The sequence below is a fragment of the Phaethon aethereus genome, assembly GCF_964289735.1.
Source record: "Phaethon aethereus genome assembly, chromosome: 2".
Taxonomy (NCBI): Eukaryota; Metazoa; Chordata; class Aves; order Phaethontiformes; family Phaethontidae; genus Phaethon; species Phaethon aethereus.
In genome coordinates, this window is record NC_138582.1 from 103990674 (window position 1) to 104014536 (window position 23863).

General features: G+C 38.8%; 1 protein-coding gene across 1 annotated transcript; it reads right to left on the minus strand.

Annotated features, from left to right (window-relative positions):
• Positions 1-944: 944 nt before the first annotated feature.
• GPLD1 (glycosylphosphatidylinositol specific phospholipase D1) lies at positions 945-23661 on the minus strand (the record flags this gene model as incomplete). Its single annotated transcript, XM_082015280.1, has 25 exons — positions 945-1022; positions 2239-2289; positions 2386-2412; positions 2678-2838; positions 3150-3326; positions 3884-3977; positions 4071-4170; positions 4740-4881; positions 6840-6996; positions 7373-7447; positions 8384-8494; positions 8883-9069; positions 10143-10282; positions 10821-10944; positions 11494-11559; positions 12503-12642; positions 12730-12757; positions 13470-13577; positions 14533-14587; positions 15092-15140; positions 15417-15527; positions 16748-16845; positions 19583-19661; positions 20629-20684; positions 23565-23661. The coding sequence occupies 25 exons, from the start codon at positions 23659-23661 to the stop codon at positions 945-947; spliced, it is 2511 nt and encodes an 836-aa protein (XP_081871406.1).
• Between the last annotated feature and the right edge of the window lie 202 nt (positions 23662-23863).

Genomic DNA, 23863 nt, shown 5'->3' on the forward strand with positions numbered 1-23863 from the left:
AGTAAAGTCCCCAAAACAGATAGCAGAATGAATTATACATCAAGCTTGTTCACCTTGCCTTTTTTTGTTGCATTTTGTTTCCCTGTTTTGGGTGTGTTTTTTTTTTTTTTTAAACAAAACAACCTCCCTTGAGAGAGACGATTCCTCAGAAGGTAAGTTGAGGTGTGTCATGTTGGAGTATGACCTTTAGCATTCTGTGCTATTCCACTGACTTGTGTTATTTGAAATAAAAGTAATGCTTTATGTTTGTGAAGGAGGCAGGAGAGAGAAAATAGATACACATGTATGTGTCTACAGACTAGTGTTGGTAATAATAGCATCACATCTTGCTGCTCAAGTTGTTTAATACATAATTGATGCACACTCCATTAAACCTGCATCATTAGTTAATTAGATGAAGACTACTGTTAACAATAAAAGCTGTTAACAATTCTAAGTTACCATGGTCATGGAATTTTACATGGAAACACAAAGAAACAGTGTCAAGAATAGTCTCAGCCACAAGTGTGAAAGAAAAAGCATTTCCTAAAACTTGTTTGGAATCCTTGTTTGTATAACTGTATACAAGGAATTGTAAATTATATGCTATTCTTCCCTGGTTTTGTCAAGAATAATACTCAAGTCTGACCAGTAAAAGGTGGTGACCACTGAACGTTCCTTCTAAAGCCAAATATTACTACCAAAATCAAGCCTTCTGCTCATTTCAGCCTCTAAAAGCATTTCAGGCTAGCTTGCTTGTTCTAGGTTAAGTGATGCTACTGCTCACAGCAGAATTAATTTGTGCTTTTACATGACTGACAGTTTTGGTTGGTTTGTAAGTTAAACTACCATGAATACTCATATTCCCCTTCACTTAAAAACAGTGACCATCCTTCCCTCCCTTAATACTGTCTAGGACCTGATCTGGGACATCTATATCTGGTCTTAAAGGCTACCATGAACTTCTAGAGCGAGTAGACAAAAAGCCTTCCACCAAGTCGAGCTTTCACCGAACTTCTCTCTGCTGCCACTATGACTTCTTTCTGCAGAGACACAGAACAAAGGTTAGCAGAATGTAACTGCAGGTATACGATTGCCTTAATCTTCCCTAATGGAAACCAGATTTTTGTCCGTATCGTGTCATACAGAAATGCGATACGAGAGAGCAACCCACCTCATCAGAACAGCAGTTAACAAAACAATTTGGCAAACAAGACTATTTCATTTGGGGAACTGGAAGAAGTTGGAACCAGTCAACTCTCTTGCCAGTGTAAACTATTTCTCGGGGGTAATATCCACATAGATGAATCTGGAGTGTGGACTGGATTGGTGCCATAGCAAAGGAACACAACTACTTGGAGAACAGACTCATACTCAGGCAGAAACCATCAGCGATGCCTTTGTTTCAGGTGTTGGATTATACACCCTAGCCTAGTTTAGAAGCATTTGCTTCTCCAGGTGTTTCTCCAATGCATGTTTCAACAGCAAAAAGTTAAAACACCATTTGTTGAAGACCAGTTGCACAGCTCCTCAGCCTAGTACTGAGGCTTTCTCAGTACTCTGAGAACCTCAGTTTTCACACTGGTTTTGTCAGAGTGTGCAGAACATTGGACTCCCCTCAGCTGAACAAGCACTAAGTAACCTTCAAGCTGGAAAAAAAAGGGTTCCTTAGTGCACCATACAAACATAGGGATTTACTTCTGGTAAAAATAACGGGCACCTGAGGGAAACAAAGAGAAACAGGTACACAAACACATCCAAATCATTCAGGTAAGAACTGGGCCTCTCTAAGCTTGGAAATACTTGACATGTAAACAGCATTCACTGCAAGTGACAGACAGGACAACGAGCCTGTAAATATGAAATGAGAGTGGTGGTTCAGTGCCTGGTTTCCCCATAGCTGAGTATCCACTTTGCATACACGTTGGCATGAACGGTAAAGCCACTTGGCACCTACACTCTATGCACTATGCAACCTTTCGGCAAACTCCTTAGTAGTTTGCATCTCAGGCTGTTTTAAAGTGGTCTCTTTCAATTCAGGTGTCATGTACCAAAATTTTGATAACTCCATAGGTCGTCCACCTATGAAATGGTTTTAATTATCAGCTCAGAGCGTGACTTAAATGAAAACTTGATTAACTATGTAAAGCACTTAAGATTTCTGCAAAGGAGTAAGATACACATGTGAGGTGTTGGCTATTATAAACAAGTGAGGTAGAAAGATGTTACGAAGCAGCTGACAACAGTAATTTTTCTCACCTTTCGTTCAGATTTCACAGTGATAACGGCACTCCCAAATCTTGATAGTTCCTGTAAAATAAGTTTGCTTGTTATAATGCTGTTTGTTAGTTTTTTTAAAGTGGGACTTTTTCATTTCTCTCAGTAGTTTGTTTTCTGGTTACTTACCTCAGGAGAAATCAGGACATATTGTGCCTGAAGAAGAAGAAAAAAAGAAAGAAAATAAAAAGTCAGTAGTGTGAACCACACTAGGAGAGTAGAAGACCAGTGCAGTAACCCTGGCTCCTAAACAGCAAAGTAATTCAAGAACAAACAAGAGGAGCCAAATCACACAGATTCAGAAACATAAGTAACCTTCTGTTTTTTGAAACCAAGTCAGAACGGACCAGCTATTTGCACTGGATGTAATTAATGTGTCATTATGACCTCATGTCCTGATTTCACTTTTATGTTTTCTTACCCAGTCCTCAGGACAGGGAGATATCCATGATTTGCAGTGGCCTGTCACATTCCCTGAGGATGCCTGCTTTCCGTTGTAAATGTAAACACGGCCAGCTGCCCCACCAAACAGTATTGTGGTGATATCGTTAGTTCGCAGTGGGGATGTCACAAGCATTTCATCTGCAAATATTACAAGGATGGCATAAGACATCAAAAATGAAATAATGCTAAATGAAAACACGAGAGAGTTGGCATTACATACCTCTAGGTGCCATGATTCCTATTAATGATGACAGATAAAAATGTTTCAATTTCTCACTAAGTTGCTTGGGATTTTAGAGATGCCTCCCCACAAGGCATGATGGAATACTTGTACAAGTTAGTTGAGGAAGCAGAATGTATTTAGCACTTGTATAAATAGGTAGATGACCAGTTTTGCCACTGGCTAAAGTAAAACATTGCACCTTTGATCTAGATTCATCAAGCTTTACCTAGTCCATCGTTATCCAGGTCACTCAAGTATATATCTCCTCCAAAGCGTGAAAACCTCCTGTCCCCACTGAATGTGCTGAGCAAGGAAGGCTTGGTGCTGTCTGTCAGATCGTATACCAGAGCCAGTCCAGCCTGGTGCAGCACTGAAGATATAAATGAAATCCGAGACAAGCTATCTGGAAAAAACACAGAAGTAACAGAAGGTGAGCATCAGACATAGGAACTTAGGTTTAATACTTGCAACACACTGACAGCAGATAATACTAGCATTACATAACATGGATGAAATCAATATAATTTACGTTATATGGCATTAACACTAATTAGCATAGAAACAATCTCCTGGCAACAGTAGCAGGGGGAAAATGCATTCAAGTTACAATTCTACATTTTGACTTTCCTAATTCTTTACTACCTACTGCCAGAGTAAGGACAAAATACTGTGTTGTTTTGATTACAAGAAATAGGAAGTCTACTAGCAAATCAGTGCTACATAAATAATGCAAGGTAATAATGCTGCTAAACTAATTTTAAGGAAGGAAAAAACCCACTGAAGTGAGGAATCTACAGGTTACATCTACACTTGTAGGTGATTACAGTGATTTTTTTTTTTCTTTTAAATTACATGGCAATTAAAAGGTCCCTTTTCTAACTTTTAATTTTGTATCTATCCTCCAGCCATATAGAAACAAATGTCCCAACACAGAAATGGTTTCCCATTTTCAGGACATACCTGCAGTAGGCGCACCCACCACCAAAACTGTCCTTATGATCCCAGCCACAGACATCACACCACTGGCCAGAGACAAACCCATTCTGCCCATCACCTGTTAGATTTTTAAAAGACCTATGTCATTTCTACAGACTGTCACATTAGTTCAAATTATTTACAAGGTCACATACTATAGAAGGAGCCCTACCTTGTCTCCAGTTACTGTAAACCAGCGCTTTGTGCTTGGTAGGTTATATCCATACACCTTCCCAACACTCTGTCTGGCAGACGATGAGAAGCGATTGCAGCTTGAATTACAATTCAAAATATATTAGTATGTAACAATGTATTTTTGTACTTTCAGCTAGGATTGCTTTGTTTAAAGTATTTTCCCCTTTTCGTTTGGAGTAACAGTGGCTGCCAAATTCTAAAAATCTACTTTAGTAATTCCCATGCTTATTCTAACTAGTTACGAGACGTTTAGGGCACAAACCTGGTCTGTCTATCCACTTCTTTATCACCCCATATATTTTTGTGTTCAGTTTGCTTTTTAAAATCCCAAAGTGCTATCTATAGGATTATTTTAGGCATGCTTACCTGTTAGCATTTTTGTGCTCCCTCTCCCACTTCCAAAGAAAACCCAACAAATTCTTAAGTGTCTCTAATAACAAAGACCCTCTCTATAAAGGGTCTAAAGATACCCACCCCCCCTTCATGAGGAAGGATGAAGACATAAAAATATGAATTTAATAAAATGTTCTAAGCAGGACAAAGAGGAAACTTCCTGAAAAGCTGGAAGTCTAATCTATTACAAATCTTAACCACTGTAGAAGTAGGGCAGAATGGAGGGATAAGCAAGCTGCCATATACAACACACCCAGCACAACTCTTCCACGTAGGGCTACCAATCAGCAGCAGTGTTACGTTCTCCAGCTGGCAGCTGTCAAGTGAAAATCCAAACCAAGCATAGTTTTCTTCCCCCTTTACCATCCAGTTGGCATCTTGTACTGACAGAAGTCCTGACAGACCAGAAAAATATTAATTAAATCTTGGTGTACCCCAGCACAGAAAAATCTCTTAGCAATCCTCCACTGATTTATCCTATAACAAGAAGTTTCTATAAGCAAAGTTATACCGTCTATGATATGGCACCAGTTATTGCTAACTTTGCTTGCTCAGTCTACAACGGTACTGGCTGGTGAAAGCCTTTATTCAACACAGCCTGCTTGTAAATCCTTGCAATAGCCTACACAAAGTACATGAAAGCTATCAGTCAAGCCTGCCTTAAACTAGTGACTCCTTCTTAGGGATAGGACAATATTGAAACTGTTTATCAGAACTTGTAATTCTTCAAGAGTTGTGGTCAGGGAAGCTTCAAATAATTCTGGCTTTAATTCAAATAATTCGTTCTGTGTTTTGGTTTTGCAAAAGTGTCAGTCAGCAGTGTTTTGAAAACCATTTTCCGTGTGGTTTCTAATTTTACATTAAGTAGAATAAGCTACAAAAATTAAGCGTTATTGCAAATCTCAGTTACATGATTCTGATGAAGCTCTGAATACCTGCGTATCTTGCCCAATCCCTATTAACTTTATTTAGCTCTATATGTGGCCTTTCCTCCCTCATTGAAAACAATCCTCCTCACCTGTACTCGTTAGCTGTATTCACTTGTAGCATTCCTCTTTAGCCACATGAAGGAGCATACAGAATGATAAAAATTTATCTTTTGAGGTACATTTGCAAATTTCCAAGGAAGACTGCTGAGTCTGCCCTGGTATCACCAATACACAGTTGAATCCATTGCTTTAGCAAGGCTTTCAACACTATCTCCCACAGTGTTCTTGTATCCAAGCTTGGACCCTGCAGTCTAAATGGGTGGACAACCAGATGGAAAAATCTGGTTGAGATGATCACCCTCACAGGACAGCAGTTAGTGGGTTATACTCTGAATGCCTGTGATAAGTGGAGTGCCTTCAGGGGTCTATCTTTAGGCTCATCCTGTTAAACATTTTTATAAACGATCTGCAGAAGGCAACAACATGCCCTTTCATGAAGTTGGCAGATGACAGGAGATTGCGGGGGGCTATCACTTCAAGGCACTGCCACCATTCAGAGGGACCCAGACAGAGTGGAGGAACAGGCTGACAGGAACCTCACAAAATTCAGCGAAGACAAATGCAAAGACCTGTCCCTGGGAAAGGAGGTGCCCTTGCAGAGATACAGGCTGGGGACAGACCAGCTGGGGACCAGCCGTGTGGAAAAGGTCCTGGAGATGCTGGTGGGCAGAGGGATGAGCATGAGGCTCTGATAGTAGAGATGGCCAACAGCATCCCAGGCTATATAAGCAGAAGCATGGTAAAGAGATTGAGAGAAGTGATTACTCCCCCTCTACTCACCCCTCGACCACACCTATAATACATTGTTTGGTTTTGGACCCTACAAAACAGGGAAGATGTTGATAAACTGGAGCAAATTTAATAAAGGGCCACAAAGATAGTTGGAGCACTTGCACTGTAAGCAGAGACTGAGGGACAGGACTTAGGCAGCCTCGAGAAGAGAAGGTTTTGAGCAGACTTAACAGCAGCCTGCCAGTACCTATGAGAAGGTTAACAAGGAGATAGAGCCAGGCTCTTCCCAGTGTACTGGGGTACTTAACGCCTTGCGTACCTCTGACTTCACTATGCATGGAGGTGGGAGGAAAATACACGATGAGCATAAACTGAAACAAGGGAGGTTCATACTGGCTGTAACAAGACATTTTTTCCCTATTAGGACAGCCAAGCAATCTCTATCATTGGAAGTTTTTGAGACTGAGCCCTGAGCAGTCTGGTCTGATTTCATAGCTGCCCCCTTATTGAGTAGGAAGCTGGACTAGACACCTCCTGAGATCCTTTCCAACCTGAATTATCCCATGATTAATTAGGAACAAATGAACAGTCACATAAAATATGAATAGATTAATTTACTCATTAAATATTACCTTGGCCACTTCTGTTGAAATAAGAGTAAAATGCAACCACAAATCCTCTCTGCTGCCCACCACCAGGTGCATATGGAGAGCCCACAACGAGATCAGCATTTCCATCCCCATCAACATCAGCTGCCAGGAGGGACCAACCAAGATTACAGTAGGAATACTGCAATAAACAGTTAGTTTAAGCCTGAAATGGAACTGAAACCACCAATTCTGTAACAAAACAGAGCAACTCTTCTAAAGAGTTAACTTTGTCTGCTTCTGATCAAATTACACTCTGACTCCCTGCCTTCAATTTTGTTTTCTCTGGGGTTTTTTGGAGGGCTATGCATCTTTCTGTTCACCCTGCTGCCTCCCCTGCACTGCAGTACAAGTATCTTTCCCACATCCCAACCAACCTTCTGGCACCATCCCCATCAGTCTAAATTCATTTGCAATTAGAAGTTTGATTTTAACGTTCTCTTTTTAAGCCCACAAGCCCCTTTGCCCTTTATCTCACCTCCTGCTTGCATAGCCCTATGTTAGCCTGATCAATATACCTGACAAGTTATGGTAACATTTGGTTGATATGCCACGCCTCTTCCCTCAGTGCCAAAATAGACATACACAGCACCCTAAACAGCGGGAAAAACAAACACAGCATGAGAGCATCTGCATGTCAGCACCAAGTATGAAATCCAAGACAAAGCACAGGGAGTGAAACAGTTCTGCAATGGCTATTAATACATTTTTTCTAACAGAGCCTTCTCATTATACTGTCTTTTCCACCCCAAAACTAAGAATACCCATGCTATAATGGGTACTGCCATAACCAGGCAACAAAGAGAAGTACATTTTCATCATACTATGGGTAAGGAGCAAGGACAGGATACTGTATATTACATTCATTACACACACATTCAGGTGCCTCAAATTTTGTTAATTATTATTTAATGCAATGGCACACGATGCCAGGCACAACAGATGCATGCAATTTTCCAAGCTAGTGGGTTTACATAAAAGCATTTAAATTCCTATTTAGGCAGCTAAGTTAGTAACTGAAATTCTGAAGAGTTTTAAGCTTAATGGATGCGGTTTAAACCAAAATATTTTGCCTCTCAGCTCATGAGGGACCATTACATATGCTTATCTGGTAGGCTGCAAGTCATTAAGCCTCTGTAACTTGATTACTTTAGCAAGTGTGTCTGTGTTCTTATCTCATTTTAGAAATCATCTGTTGGCCTGTGACAGCAGATGACAAAGCTCACTGACCCATGAGGTCTGTTCCAGACTCTCTGTTCCTAAATAAAAAGAGTACACTTGTATTTCATGAATGGCTCCTTACATTTCCAGCACATCAGTACTGCAAAGTTGCAATTTGATTTGGATTTCTTATGTGCATAAAAGCTACTGAAAGAGAAATACAGATAGCTGTCATTGCTCTAGTCAAAATACCCACACAGGTTTATAACCTTTAAACCTTTAACATGTTTAAATCACATCACCTTGAGCAACAAAAGAAATTCTCTCTCTCGTTTCACTGTTCAAAAAATATGTATCAAGTGGCTTACTTTGTAAGTAAGAAACTGAGATCCCACAGAAGGTGCTCCAATTGCCAGATCTGGCACTCCATCCTCATTGAAGTCCAGGACTGCCAAGGCAGAACCAAATCTTCCTGAAGGCTAGAAGAAGAGGGATTGCTCTCATGAAAATTACAGAAGTTTTCAAGACAAAACCATCAAAACCTAATGCACGTTTGCAATCACAGCACTGGAAACGGGAGAACTGGTAACAGAGATGACAAAAATCTGTCCCAACAATTCTTAAGATTTTCTTAGTATCACTGTTTTCCCAAGTAATAACTGCCATATTAATACACTAACTCAGAGTCAACTGTTCTGTTTGAGGATCTGGAGGTGTTAAAATAGAAGATAACTAACACAATATCATGCTGCTTTGCTATTTCCTCTTCTGAGACTAGTACACCATTGATGTTAATCTTATGATCTTTTCTTACCACCTTTTCAGGCAAAAAGTTTTAAGTGACAAATATCTGACTTGACCCCTCACCTGATGACCCTGTAGTACTTGGTCAGCTTTCTCATCTAGATCCATGTCCTCTGGTGGCAAACCTGACTGGTTGCCATAGACCACATACACCTGTCCTATCTGAACACGGCCAAGTGTGCTGTACCCTGGTGCTCCAACCACCAGATCTTCATATCCATCCTGGTTTAGGTCAGCTGAGATCATTGCCCTGTACCAACAAAATCATAGCATTAGCTGCCAGGCTACCATAACATTAGCAGAAAATCATTACTTTTACTTTTTTTAGGTAAAACAAGATCTGTCTTTTCCCATCTACTTTTGTAAAAATCTGTAGAGCATTTTTCATATTATATAATTGATTTTTGTTTTCTTGAATCAAATAAAAACAGCCTTGAAGATTCACCTTCCACTAATGCAGCTGAGATCTGTAGGAACTGCTTTTTACTTACTGACACAAGGCACCTGAGAGCAATCAGAGGGAGCATGAAAAAGGGCTGCTTGCATATGACACAGAATACAAAAGATGAAATTAAATATCTTTTTAACTGAATCTCTGACTTAATCAATGGACTTAACAGTAGATAAGCAAAGAGATCACAGGTCTCAGTCACATGTTGGAGTTTAGGGAGAAACGAACTAACTACTGTTCATTGGGCTGGTGTAAATTAAACTCAAGAATTGAATCTTCAATTTTTGAGTCAGAATAAATAGAACAAGATGAGCAGCAATGCAAATTTATTTCATTAGTCTTCCCTGTTGCAGGTAAAGCTAGAATGTCTCTGGCAAGGAGAGAGAATATGCCTCCTTCTCTGTCCTGAATCTATCTTTGAATTCCCTACTAGTGTTGTAGTGTTTCCAAGAACACTCACTAGGCTCTATCAGTGATCAGTTTGGGACAGACAACTGATTCTGTGCAAACATCAACAAATAACCAAAAAGGGTAACAATGTTCCTGTACTGTTCAAAATGAGGGCCAATGCTGTTTCTAATTTTGGTTCCTTCCATTCTGAGCTTGATCACACACAGAGCACTGAGCTCCTTCACTAAGGAGAGAATGTATATAAAAAAAAAAATGACAAGACAACCCTTTCTGAAAGAAAGGTTTCACAGGTTAACTTCTTGTTCCGGCCAGTCAATATAAACCATTCAGCCAGATTTGTACCACTAATTGATTTGGACTGTCACCTTTAAAGAGCATCCAAAGACTAAACATCAATATTTTGGTGGGTACTCAAAATTTTCAGAAATTAAGAGGGAGGTAGGAAGAAAAAAATTACCAACCACCCAAGTCTAGCATAGGGTGAGGTCAGAAAATATGAAGCTGCTGGCTTGGAGATGTACTTAGAAGATTTTTGATGTGTAGCTGCTAACGCTGCCCAGACACTGGTTGCAAAAGCACGGTTTATCAAGTGGAGGGAATTCTGTAATAAAAATAATAAAGAGACACAAGAACGGTTAAAACACAGGCTGAAACTAGAACATTATGGAGCACCTCCAAACCAAGTCACCAACAGTGGATATCACCACACTGATCTAAGTGGACTCTGACTCAGCTCATAAGCACCATTTCAGAAAGAAACAAAAATCTGTATGCTCTAAATGCAGCACTGCTAATTGCTCACTGCTATGCTTTGTTGGGACTTCTTAACCCCAAAAAGCGATCATATGATTCTGTAAAATGTAAATACTAACGTGTAAGTACTAAAGATATATTTTGTCTTTTTTGGCACTGCAAGATATATTCTAAATTCACTTCGCAATGAGCAAGGTGTAAAAATTGAATATTTACGATGTACATATAAATATACAGATTAATAATGGCTGCTGGAATCCCCGTGAAGTGAAGGCTACTGTTAACATCCAGAGACCCTGCTCCATCTCACAGCATCTCAGATGGAAATTAAAACAATTTTATACAGAGCTGAATTTGACCTGACACATCTGTCACTTCTCACTTACTGTTGCCCAAGACTGTATGCTGAAATGAACTCCTCTCTCTGTATAATTTATATTCTTTTCAAGTGTTTTTGTAAGCAAAGAAGTTGTATTCTTCTGACGTTCATTTTTTGATTGCTTGTTTCTGCTAAAATACAGAAGGCAGTAGCAACAATTAATATAACTGAATTAATGACTTGAGTATTTTATGACAAAGCTAGGAGACGCAATCATATTGCATGCAATCAGGTGGCCATTTCTCCCATGTATAAATGGAGTTCTCAAGAGATACCAATTATGCTGGTTTCTCTTGAGATGTTTGTTAGAGCAATACATACACTTGTGCTCTGAGTTCCATACTTCTGTACATAAATCAGGACAGAATTTAGCTATGGTTAGGGTAAACATGAAACAGTAGTTTCATGATTAGCAGAACAAAGAGTGACAAGCAAATAAAGTGTGAAGACTTAGCACTTCAAGTGCTAGGTAAGTATTCTTGTCCTTAGGCTGGAACGTAAAAGTCTCACCCAGGTTCTGCACAGCTGCCCTATATGAAGCTTATTTATTCATGTTAAGAGACTCTCAGATTCACACACAAGAAGATAAAACAAAATATCTCTAATTTTCAGTAACTTACTGTCCTCATTAGTGGAGGACTCTCATCAGTAAATCTCTGAACCTTCAGAGCTATACTTACACATAGCTGTCCTTGTGCTCCCTTGTGCAGTTTATGAACAGAGGGTTCTCAGGCAGGAAGCAGCCACTAAAGAAATATGCAGAATGCATTTTAAGGATTTTCCAGCAATGGAAGTGAAACTAAAAATACAACTTTTATCCTCATCAATGTTCTCAAGAAACCCTGCTTATTCAAAATCAGAGAATCATTATAATCCTGATAAACCCCTTTGATAGTTAGTGACCTTGATTAGGTTCTACATGAATCTCACATACAACCCTTCAAGGAAACTTACTGTAACATGTCCTGCTAATTCTAATAATTTAAAGCACTTTTAATGAAAGTGCCATTCTGGAACAAAGAACACAACAGATTATGCCATATTGTATTTCAAACATCATTTCCCAAAATAGCTGCAGTGATATTTACCATATAAATTGATGGATTAATTGCCACTGTTGGTGTTATAAAGTTATTTACAGTAAGGTTACACTTAGAGCAGTACAGGCCCAGAACTTCTATAAAAAAATATGATATTCTGAGTACAAGCCTGAGCTTCCAACACCAGAATATATACTCTTACTCTTTCTAATCCTATCTGCCTTCAGTGTCTGAAGGCAGTATCTGCCCTCCCCTAGGAAGGGACATCTTTGCTGGCTGATGACAGTAGCCAGAAGGTGCTGCCACAGCTCAAACTGCCAGGCCAGGCAGAACCTCAGGGGATGGCTATGCAACATTTAAGCAGGCCCTTGAGTATGTCTTAAAGCAATGCCCCAAATTTTCCCTGTTGAGTATCAGCTGGGCATGCCAGAGCCTTGCCTGTGAAAAGGATTGTGAACATGTAACAAACGCAAGCTCAAGGCCTACGTAATCCTGTGCACCCAGGTAAAAGATAACCACAGAAATCCCTTTGTCCAAGTGAGGATTTAAACCTCAGCACCTCTTCTAGGAAAGAACCTGCCTTCAGAAGAACAAAATGGGTGTCAGAACTTGACTAATGCTTTTCATATGGCAGGAAACACAGCTATACCTGGTTCCATTCTCTAGCATATGGCTCGTCAGCTCAAAAATATTGTTAGTCCAGAATGCCATGTCATCCACTCCTCCAAGGAAATACTCGTGGAACTTCTCCACCAGAAATGGAGATTTGCTAGCGTACGTTGGAAAAAGCTGAGAGACAAGCAACATGATTAGTAAGAGGGATTACACTGTCTTCATGGTATGTGTTCATTTTTATAAAGAAAACAGAAGACCAACCTTGGCAACAGCAAGCCTTTCTCCATGCCTGAAAAAAAAAAAATCTTCAGAAATAAATTTGCTTTACTTAATAATATTTAATTATTTAAACAGTTCTTTTAAAGGCTTCTGTATAGTAAACACTATACAAGTCATTACATCTCCTTGCTGGCTGTTAAAATATTTTTAAAAGCTGTAATGTGAGAAGTAATGTTCTTAACTTTATTGCTGCACTTAATTTGGAGATCTTCACAGCGTTTGTAAATGCTGCATGACTCCTGGTAATTAACTGAAATAAGGGATACAGCTAGGCTGTTTAGGATATTCAAAAGCAGACATTGCCAGGTATCAAAAGCCTCTTCTGAATTATTCTTGGACTTGAAAGGATCTACCTAAAGTGTAGGTAAGCCATCTACTTAGGTATGTACACTACTCTGTCAGTACATGAAAATTATATTGCTAACATGCCTGTGAGCTGTCCTCACACAAATAGGCATAAATACATTAAATGCATAAATGTGTTAAATAGCTAAGATGCTGAATCTGTGGTGTAATAATTAATTTAACAGCTATTAAGCAGTCCAAATTTGTATTCTAGCCATTAAAAAAATTCAGGTATTTTATGATCTTGAGATCTAGTAGTGAGTCTATATTGCTGTCCTCAGTGCATAAATTTCTGAGCGAGCATTTCAAATAGGATTATCATAATTTTCCTACATGTGTTTGACTCATGAAAACCCAGACAAAGCTAATCAACTTACAGTTCGAGAAACAGCAGGTAAGTACAGTCAGTAATTGTGCTTTCAGTTATGATCTCTCTTCCATAAAACTCCTTGTAGATAGCTGCTAGGTCTTTGACAGGTACATACCTAACAACAAGACGAAAGCATTGTAACAATTCTTCCACATCACCTGATAAAAGATTACAGTTTTTGTAATAACAGTAGCCTGCTTTAAAATAGTCTACATTTCAAGAGACTATAGAAAGTCATGAAGATTTACAAATGCCAGAAAGGCCAAGATTGCAGGTGCAGTTACTTTGCACAACACTCTCCTCCTGTTTAGGTTCAAACTCAGAAACCTGTAGAACCACTCCTCTATGGCTACTCCATGTAGTTTCCACACTCCCTACATGGTTCCTTGGCTTGGTGATCACATAGTCTTGGAGGATGTCCTCTAACTCTCTGCTGTGCCAAATCTACTCCTAGCCAAACAGACATTTCCCACAGCTGTGCCAGAGTTTTATTAATGAACTGTGCCTTCTACACCTAGATGAACTACATCCTACTTAAACAAAACTCAAATGACCTACTGCTGATGCAAAAAAAAAAGTGAGTTTTTTATTTCAGTTAAAAACTGTGAGAAAAAAATTGTGTATATATAAAACTGCTGCTTCTTTTTATGCTTTTAAAACCTGTCTGAATTCCACAGCATCTATAACCATAAACATCCTCAACTTCCAAACTTTAAATGGAAATCTAAGTGAGATTTATTTAATTATTTAACTAATTGCGGGGAGAGTCCAGCAAACCCTTTTCACTGATTATTTGATATATAATTATTTACAATTCCCTTCAGAGATAAATAATTTAATCTTTCTTGCTGTGGTCCTATATGTAAAACTCTTTTTCCTTCTGTCCTTCCAGATTTTCATGCCAGGGAACAGTAAGCTTGCATACAAGGAATACCAAACTCAGAAAAATTCCAGTAGCTTTCAAATTCTTTTTGAAAGAAAGATAAAGGAGGACAGCATTTTGTTAAAACACAATGAGTATACAGAGTAAGCAGAAATAATTGTTAAAGAAGGTAACCTCATTATCTTACCAATTCGATGCCAGATAACTGAAATCCAGCTCAAACTGACTCAGTACATCTCCTCCTGCAGATGGAAGAATGAAAAAAAAAAAAAAAAAAGCCCAACAAACCAAATCCATTAAGTATCTATCATGGATAAAAGCACATATGAAGCTATGTATGGTTATGCTGTCTATGTTTATATGGTAGATCCTCCAGATGCATACTTAGAATACATAAATGGTTCACCTGAAAGTATGCTGCATATTTTATACTTCCAGAGAATAGTAATAATGTAGAATTTAAAATCACAGTAGTGACTCCATTTAAAGTTTAGCATCCTTCAGCCTCTGTTTTGGCTTTAATACAAGTGTCCATATGCCCCATCTCATCTGCTGAAACATGGAGCACGAGGACAGAGATAGCAGGGCTTTGCCAGCTATGGGGGAAGGGTGAGAATACAGTGTTCATGAGACTCATTCTTGGCTCCTGCATGGCACAGGGTAAGACCCAGAATCACCCATTGTGGTTTTGAAGGGGACTAGTTATTCCCATAGAAGGATCTATGATCAGCCAACAGAAACATTACCAAAATCACCAACGTTGTGAGCTTCTGAGTATGAACCATGAAAATCAATCTGGAGAAAGAGAAAAACAAGAGAACTGTCTGTTTATTTTACTTATCCTTCCATGCAAACGTATGAACAGAAACAAATTGTCCAAGCAGCCCTGAAGTTTACAGGTCCCAAACCTGATCAACTTTGTTCTTATGGAGTTTGTGACATTACATGTCTCTGAAAATCTTCCTGAAACAGGGCTCCAGCTTCTCTCTTCCCTCCCCACCAGAGTCCAAAGCTAAGCTATCAATTCCAATAAATCCAGTTATATCAATAAATATAATAATACAGGCTTACTTCTCCCATGGCCTTTAGAAATCCTTGGTCGATGCCCAGGCTATGCCAGCTAACGTCTGCTACCATATGTGAGGCAATTCCAAACAGGAAAGCCACCAGCTTCTTTGTAGCCTATACAACAACAATCCACTTGTAGTAATGTCAGCAATTTTAGTCCTGTCTTTAAGAAGAGGTGAGCATTTTATGTTAGTGCATTATACAGGGATATACGTGAGAAACCCTTAAAATACAAGAACTTAGCATGACAAAGTGTTGACCACTCATTCCTTGATCCTGGAGTCACTTTTTGTGACTTGAGAAGCTTTAAGCACTTCATACAGTCCAAGGCCATAGAATTACATGGCTGATGTCAGGACAACTGGTGTACTTCAAGTTAGATGTGTACTAAAGTGCTTTTCTGGACTGAGGACAAACGCTTCCACTTCCAAGGAGTGAACCGTCTCTGCCACCATGGGTGTTGTGCAGACACGCAGAGGAGAGAAAGACATTACTGTGCAAGTGGTGTTCATTGTGAAAGTACATGATTAAAGCCTAGGTTTGAAATCACTCAGCTTATTCCTATGAACAGGAAAGTTATTCAGATTAAATTTATCTGAAACAGAAATTTAATTTCTCCAGAAAAGACTTCTTTGCATCGAAACACTGTAAGTTCCAGAGGTATTTTAAAAATATGTAAGTGAATCATTGTTTTTGATGAATTTATACTTTCCAAGGGTTAATAGTTCGCAAGATCAGTACCACCAATGGCCAGTCAAAAGGTAGGCAGACTTGTTTAGGTTTTAAACTGTGCATGCTCTCAAATGGTGCTCCACCTGTATGACTCCTAAGCAGAGAGAAAGAATAGCAAATTCTCCAGTAAGGAAAAGAAAACAGTATTACCTTTAAAACCATTCTCACTTTTGACAATTTGTTTTTCCTCTCTTCCTATGGAGCTCATATACCATAAACAAGAGCAAATCAGGACTAAGTCCAATATTTCACAAGTGAGAATTCTAAAAGACACTTAATTTTCAAATGGCAAACACTCAACCAGATCTGACAATAATGCAAGACCACCAATCACATTTGAAAGTTTGGACCTATGAAATATATCATAAGCACCATAAGACCACACTGGAGATAACTGATAGATTTTATATGGAACCCATAACTTTTTCATCTGGTAAATATGGAAACAGGATTTCAAATATTCCTCTATCAGCAGAGACTTTAATTTAAAAACATGTATTTTTTAATAATATTAATATTTCCCAAAGGATGAAATTGCAGCAACAAATGAAGGTGAAGAAAACAGTAGAAAGTAAAGTCAAAAGCTAATGAAATTTTCTTACCTCCTCCCACGGCTGAGGATAATTCCTTCTGATGTAGTGAATACTTGCATTAAGAAATGGTGACCAGTGAGTATCTTCAGACACATCATGGAATATACCTATTGCAATAAAATTATATCAGTATTTGATTTATCATTTGGGGTGAGGGGTTTTACTTTCCATTTAAAAAAACATAGACTTGTGTTCAATTTCATATCATACAGATGATACATTTTGCCATCCACTTATATGAGAAGAACCAGATGAGATGTATTTTTATATGACTTATACTATCAAGAGAGATACTAGATTTACCTTCTACAATTTTAGTTTGAAGCATCTGAAAATTTTGTGCTTGCTCCCTTTCTCTGTGCCTATGAATAGGTACAGTACAATGAAAAACTGCCTCCCAAGCAGCAAGGATAGAGAGAGCTGACAGAGAAGCTGTTAACTAAATGAATGCATCAAATCGTATGGCAGAAAAGCTGATGGGCATGGCAGCCAACTCAAAATACCATGCTTTGGGACAGGTATCAGCTTCCACAGGGCAAAGGCAGGCTACGTCATCATCATCATCACTTTCAACAGAATGGCAAACTTGCCAAGAAACAGTCAGTGTATGAGCAGAAAAAAAGGCAGAGGAAAGCAGGAAAAATCAGGTTTTCCTTTGAAGCATCAATTATTACTCCCACTTGGATTTATGCAGAAGAGATGATGTAGGGTCTAACAGTGACCTTGCCTAAAAATTTCTGTGTACCTACATAGAGCTGAGGGCAGAGTGATGCTGACATGATGAGACCAAGCAGCACAGTACTAAATTCTCTAAGGGGCAAGAAGGTAAGCAGCAGATAGATTGTTTGGACCATCAATACACTTGGAGGAAGAGTACATGTTTGTTCAGAAAGAACTGTGAAACTGCACAATATCAAGGTATATTAAATGCTGAAACTGAGAGAGCAGACCTTGTGGGTGATTCAGTCACCTCCTTGGCCTCTTGACATTTTATAGTGCAGCTGAACTAGATAACATAAGGATGGGATTTGCTAGACCAAAATTTAGTATTCACAGAGTAGAATTCTACACCCAGGTTTGTCTCCTGCTTGGAAAGGCAGTCTGGATAGCTTTGTTCTTCATCTAGAGGCACACAGTTAAAATGGCTCAGATCGGTAGAGCTATCTATTTCTTCCACATAGACTAAGACAACTGCTGACAAGTGGCCCAAGTACAAAACAAGGCAAGATGGACCCCAACTTTGGTGAAGGAATGTGAGCTGGAGGCTGCAGATAGAGAGGGTTTGATCACTGGCCTCGTATAAGGCAGAAGTCAAAACTGTTAGAAGAGAAAGACAAGGTAGATAGAAATAACCAAGTTAAGGCAGTAATTGAAGAAATTGCAGGAGAACATCAGTCCTGAAAACAAGGCAAGCAAGACTCAAGTTTGGGATAAGATGTTAGAGCCAGGCAGAAGATCAGGAACAGGGACCTGGTGAATGACAGGAAACAAAACCAGTATTAAATGCCAGAGCAGAGGGGCAATCTGGATGTGAAATGAGCACCACTACATAACAACAGAGAAGATCCACTGTTAGGCAACCTGGACGGGGCAAGCAGCCTGTAGGTGGCATAAACAACAGTCAGCATCAACAACGTGTGACTGAGAAACAATCAGAAGTCTAGTTGCCACTGTGTGATTTAAGACTCCAAGTAGAACAGGCAATGAGAAAAGATGGGGAAAGCGTCCTTGGAAAGACAAACAAGGATTTTGCAGTTTGAGGCAGGAAAACCAAATACTGAGATAAGTGAAGGCACTGCCACTCAACTGAAAAACATGTAAAAGATGAGGCAAACGAAACAAAGATCCTAAGAACACTTTGAATTTAATGGATCTGAACTTGCATGACATACTGAAATAAAGAACCTCCCAGACTTTAGACTTTCAGTAAGATCTCAGCAATCAATTGGCCAGATAGCCTCACACAAGCTACGTATCACTGCCTTGTCTCTGGTATCTGCCTGAACATCCTAATAGCTTGTTTGCTGGAGGACAGGCTGTCTTTGTCCCATTTTCTAATTGTTCACTATCCAGATTTACCACTTTAGTAGCAAATATCCTGACCAAGCCCTAGCTGGCTGTTTTATAGCTCCGGCGTTGCTGGAGAAGCTGATTATGATCAAGAGCTGACCTACCAGAGTTGAAAAATCAGGGGACCAGCTGCAAGTCAAGACACTCTTTACAGCCTCTGCAACAGGGTGCTAATTTTGTAGTGCAGTCTTTAGATCTGCAAGCACCAAAACTGAGACTGACATTAATTTCAAACAGGAAAAGGCAAAAGACAGCAGTCTGTAAAAGAAAGGCTTTAAACTGGGATGTTACACTTCCCCCCCAGCCCCCGCAAGTCCTATGCTATTTTGTTTTTGTGAGCTTTTTGTATTCTATCATCTTGGTGACTGATCTGATAGAAACTAATACTTCCTAATACAGAAGTTAGCTCTAGGCTTTCCCTAAGAATTAGAAAAAAGAGCATTTTGCCTTCTCAATTTCTTCCCAAGGTAGTACTCAGTCATCTGACCCAATTTAGTCAAACAGCATCCTTCTATCAAATTGCCCTACACACTAAATAGGTAATTTCACCCAAAAGTTATGTTCTTAAAACATTTTCAAATGTATTGTTTTCTTATATAGTTCTACAGAAAGGCTCAAAGTACTAACAGAAGTGGGTGGATGTTTTTGCAGGAATGCATTTTTGGCCATAGTTCATTTCTTACAACATAACTATTTACAACCCTACTAAATTCTGTAGGATTTTCATGTAAAAATACAGTTGTTACAATATCGGATTTATAATGCTTTTCTTACCACTTTTGCAGATTGAAGGATAAAAGGCATCAGGATAAATGCTCCCAGCCTGAAATGCATCTTGGTGGTTTAGTAATAACTGGGAAAAGGATGAGGAAAAAAGGAATGAGAATGCTATTGCAGAGCACAAAACCACAGTTCACTGCCAATACTGAAGACAAAACTTAAATATCCAGCAAGATACAACTATCATCTTGGTAAAATACGTTATTTCAGTGCCATCACCATCCCCCATCATCCCACCCCACTTCCCTCCTTGCCAAAATACTTGTAAGCAAAACTAAGCTAATCAGTACACACTGTAATTTGAAAGACCATTTAGGAAAGTATTCATATGATCTAACTTAGGTACTGGTGAAGTCACCTTCTGAAGGCGCCCTCCTCTTCTTGGACTAAGACACAAAGCCTAGTCTGCTATCTTCCATCCTCTGAATCGCAGCATAGCTGTCTGTAGTGGACAATGTGAATACTTCCCTTGAATGATCTTTTACTTTGATAAAAGACAAAATTGTATAAAATGGTGGTCTTTACATTGTGCTAAAGGATATTAAAAATGTTTTAAACACAAAACACATATGTGTCATGTTCATGTGTTTATGAAAACTGTTCACGTGCTTATGGTGCTCTGCTGGATACAGCCCATAAAAGAAAAAGCTATTTGCACCAAGGAGAAATTGGTTAAGTGATATATGTGGTGGACTAAATTCAAACCCTTGCTGTCATTTTGCTATCCTTATGTGTACTAAATCTCCTTTCCAAAAATGCTCTACTGATTCTAATACAACTACCCACGGAAGGTATGACTTAAGATGACGGGAAAAAATGCAAGACACCACACACAGTATACACACATTATTATAATTACTATGTATTTGCAATAGTACTCAAGAGTCAAATTATTTTCAACAAAACAAGGTAAAAATACAGTCTAGCCACAATAGTTACACACATATTACTGAGAATAAATAATAAAGAAAGGCAAGATGACAGACAGAAAAACACTCAGAAGAAAGGCATACACAATTAAGCAATAATATGCTTCCTACCTGTCTATAATTAACACTCCCATCACGCTTAATGAAAAATTCCAGAGCTCTATGTGCTGAAAAACAACATATTGAAATATTGATTCATAAGTACTGTGGCCAGACTCACATTTTTTTAGAAACTTTATCAAAAACAGAATACGCTGCATTGCTGTATCTAAGCCAAGTGGCAGAGGTGCATGAAACATGACTTCTCAGAAAATGCTGTACGTGTGAGAGCGTGTGTTTTCTCACCTAGGGAGCTAATAAGGAAATGCAGTTTCTGTGGCACATCTGGACTGATGAGACTCGGTCTTATCAGTCACTCTCTAGCCTCCAGCTCCCGAGCTGATGAACAAAGCTGAAGTGCTTAATTGCAGGGAAAAGGAAATCCCCATGTGCAGAACTGAGCTACGACAGTGAACTGACACAGATCTCACCCAGCACATATAGAGTACGGATCATAAAACTCCAGCTGTAAAGGACCCAATGTGAATTGCATTTCAGTTTCACTGTTGCCATTATCATTGAAAAAGGTACCTCAGGAATCAACGCAGATGTTTAACAGCTTGATTAATTTTTAACAAGTATGAAAACTTCAAAAATCTGAAGCCAGCAAGGTAAATAATACTATTTGTCACTGAATAGGCAGACATTCTTGCTGCCAAAGAGAATGGAAAAAATGGGCATCACTTTTCTTTAATGAAGTCTCCTTCTAATTAATGTTAGATCCCAGGGATAATCTAGTAACACTATTCTAAAAATACCCAACATTGCCTCTAAAACTATTTGGTTGAAACTGCATGCATGGGTTATCATCTTGCCTTTCCACAGCAAGTTTTACTCCTCACTTAAAGCTATTTAGAAACCAAGACTGATAAAGATAACCCAGAATATGCTAAATTTAATTGATCCTTACGACATCACAAAAAAAAACCACTCTCAGACAAAAATCCTCTCTCAGACAAAACAGTGTGAATTTGAATGATCTTTCACTTTGAATTTTACCCACCGATCTAAACCACCCTTATAAAATATGTTAAGATATCTTAAGGACCAATCTTGCACCAAAACAGGAATAACTTAAAAATGATAATAATAAAAAGTCTATAGTTTTAAGGTTTAGCCTTTTCAACACACATCTCTATTTCCAGTGCGGGAGACTTTCACCTTGGCAGTTTGCCTTTCCTGTCTCCTGTCCCCCCTGACTTCTCTCATTACTCATGTGGGCCCAGGTCCTACAAGTTCACCTTTGCAATGAATTTTGTGATGGATCCCCACAGTTCCACAGAGCCCCACAGGTCTGACGGGAGCCCCTGGGGGCGAAGAGCCTCCCCGCTCAGACCTGCCTCCAGCAACAAGGCCATGGCAAGTAGGACATGGCACAGCTCTGTTGAGCACACCGAACATGATCAACATTCTGAACAGGCAGAGCTTTTCACCGCTTTAACAGTACTTTCAGAAGTCTGTCCAGGATAGACTTTGGTACTGGTTTTGAGTCAGAGGAGTTCCCCTACAGTTTGGGTTGGTTTTTTTTCCTGGAATACTGAGTGTTTGGTTTTGTCAATAACTTTCAGTATCTCATCACCATGGACTTTTACTTTCACCTTAATAAAAACACTGATTTTAGCAACATCAGAGCTGAACTCAGTTTAATGTCATTTTCAGACAAATGGGCAAAATTTGTTGTAAACTATGATCCAATAGTTCAGTGTACACACTACTCCTCAGACAACAAAGACCTTTTAATTATATAAATGCATGTTTTCTGCAATATACTTCCTTGATTAGAAAAAAATGACTGCTTTGGGACAGATCCATAAACTCTTGTTTCTCTTTGTAGTTTTCTTGCAAATACACTCTATTCTGCCAAATCTGTTATTTCAAGTTTTCAGAAGTAAATTAGTAAATAAAAAACCCTCAGTAGTTAGAGCCCCAAGCTTGCAAAGATGTATGCACTTGCCTAACTTCAGGCAGTGTGACTTCTCCTACCACGACTATGAGTTTCTTGACATAACATTAGGAAAAGCAAATGGTTGCAGGGTGCTGACCATGGCTACAGCACTCCGTAAGGGAACATAGTCTCCGTCTCAAATAAATGCCAAGAATAATCCCAGCCTTTAACTTGTTCAAAGTTCCACATATTCAGTAGTTAAGGTCTGACTGAGAAGATTACCTGAATAGAGACAACATCATACGTTTTACTATCTGTTTGAGCAATGGATTTAGAATCAGAAGAACAAACAATTAAAACTGTCAATTTATTATGAGTAAACGTTTCAGAACAACCTCACACTACTCAGGAGTGTTCTTGCAAGAACTACAGCAGAAACCAGATTTTAAAAATAACACATGAAAACAAGAAATTCAAAACAGAAGTATTTCCCCACTTTGATGTTCACTCAGTTCTCTCCTTCATTCTCTACAAATCTAGGCTGTTCAGGCTACAGATAGCAACCTACCAGAAAAAGACACAGAACAAAATTTTTATGATGTTAGTCATAAACACATTACAGCAATTTATCTACTTTATGCAGGCATAGCAAAATTAATACACAGTGATTTGAAAACAGAGCTACCATAATGACCTGTGTTACTCTCTAGGTTAAATATAACAATCCCATAAATTGCATAAAGTATTCCTCTTCTTTCTCCAAACCAAACCCTGTCTGCGACACAGACACAAACATTCCAGTTACATAATGCCTGTGTTTTAGAAGACGGAAAAATATGCAACCAAATCAATTCAAGCATTTTGCTTATAAAAAGAGTAAAGTTTCACACTCCAAAACCAAACTATTCATCTATCCTATGTGTTATGCACACTTCTTTTAAATGACATAGAATGCTCATTACTTTAACATTATGTCCTCCCTTTGCTTTCCAGCCAAATCTGAATTTGCTTCTCTTCCCAAGCAACTCAAAGGACACAAAAATTCATTCTGAACGTGTCTTACCTATTTCAACATGTGTTGAAATTCCACTTGTGATACACCTTTGACAGAATTGGTGTAGTATAACCAGTAAAACAGACCAAATCTTCAAACCAGCCATGATGCTGGCTCGAACTGTGATTTTCAGAAGTCTGGAACAGTAGCACTGTGACCTTTGAAATGTAGGTTACGGAGCATGCCTTTTCTTTCAGACACATTGCTGACACAGCAAGTAAACAACTGCTGTATTTGAAAAGCTGGTTTATACCAATGTTTTTTTTTACCTCAAAAAAAGTACTTTATAAAAAAAGAGATAACCTATA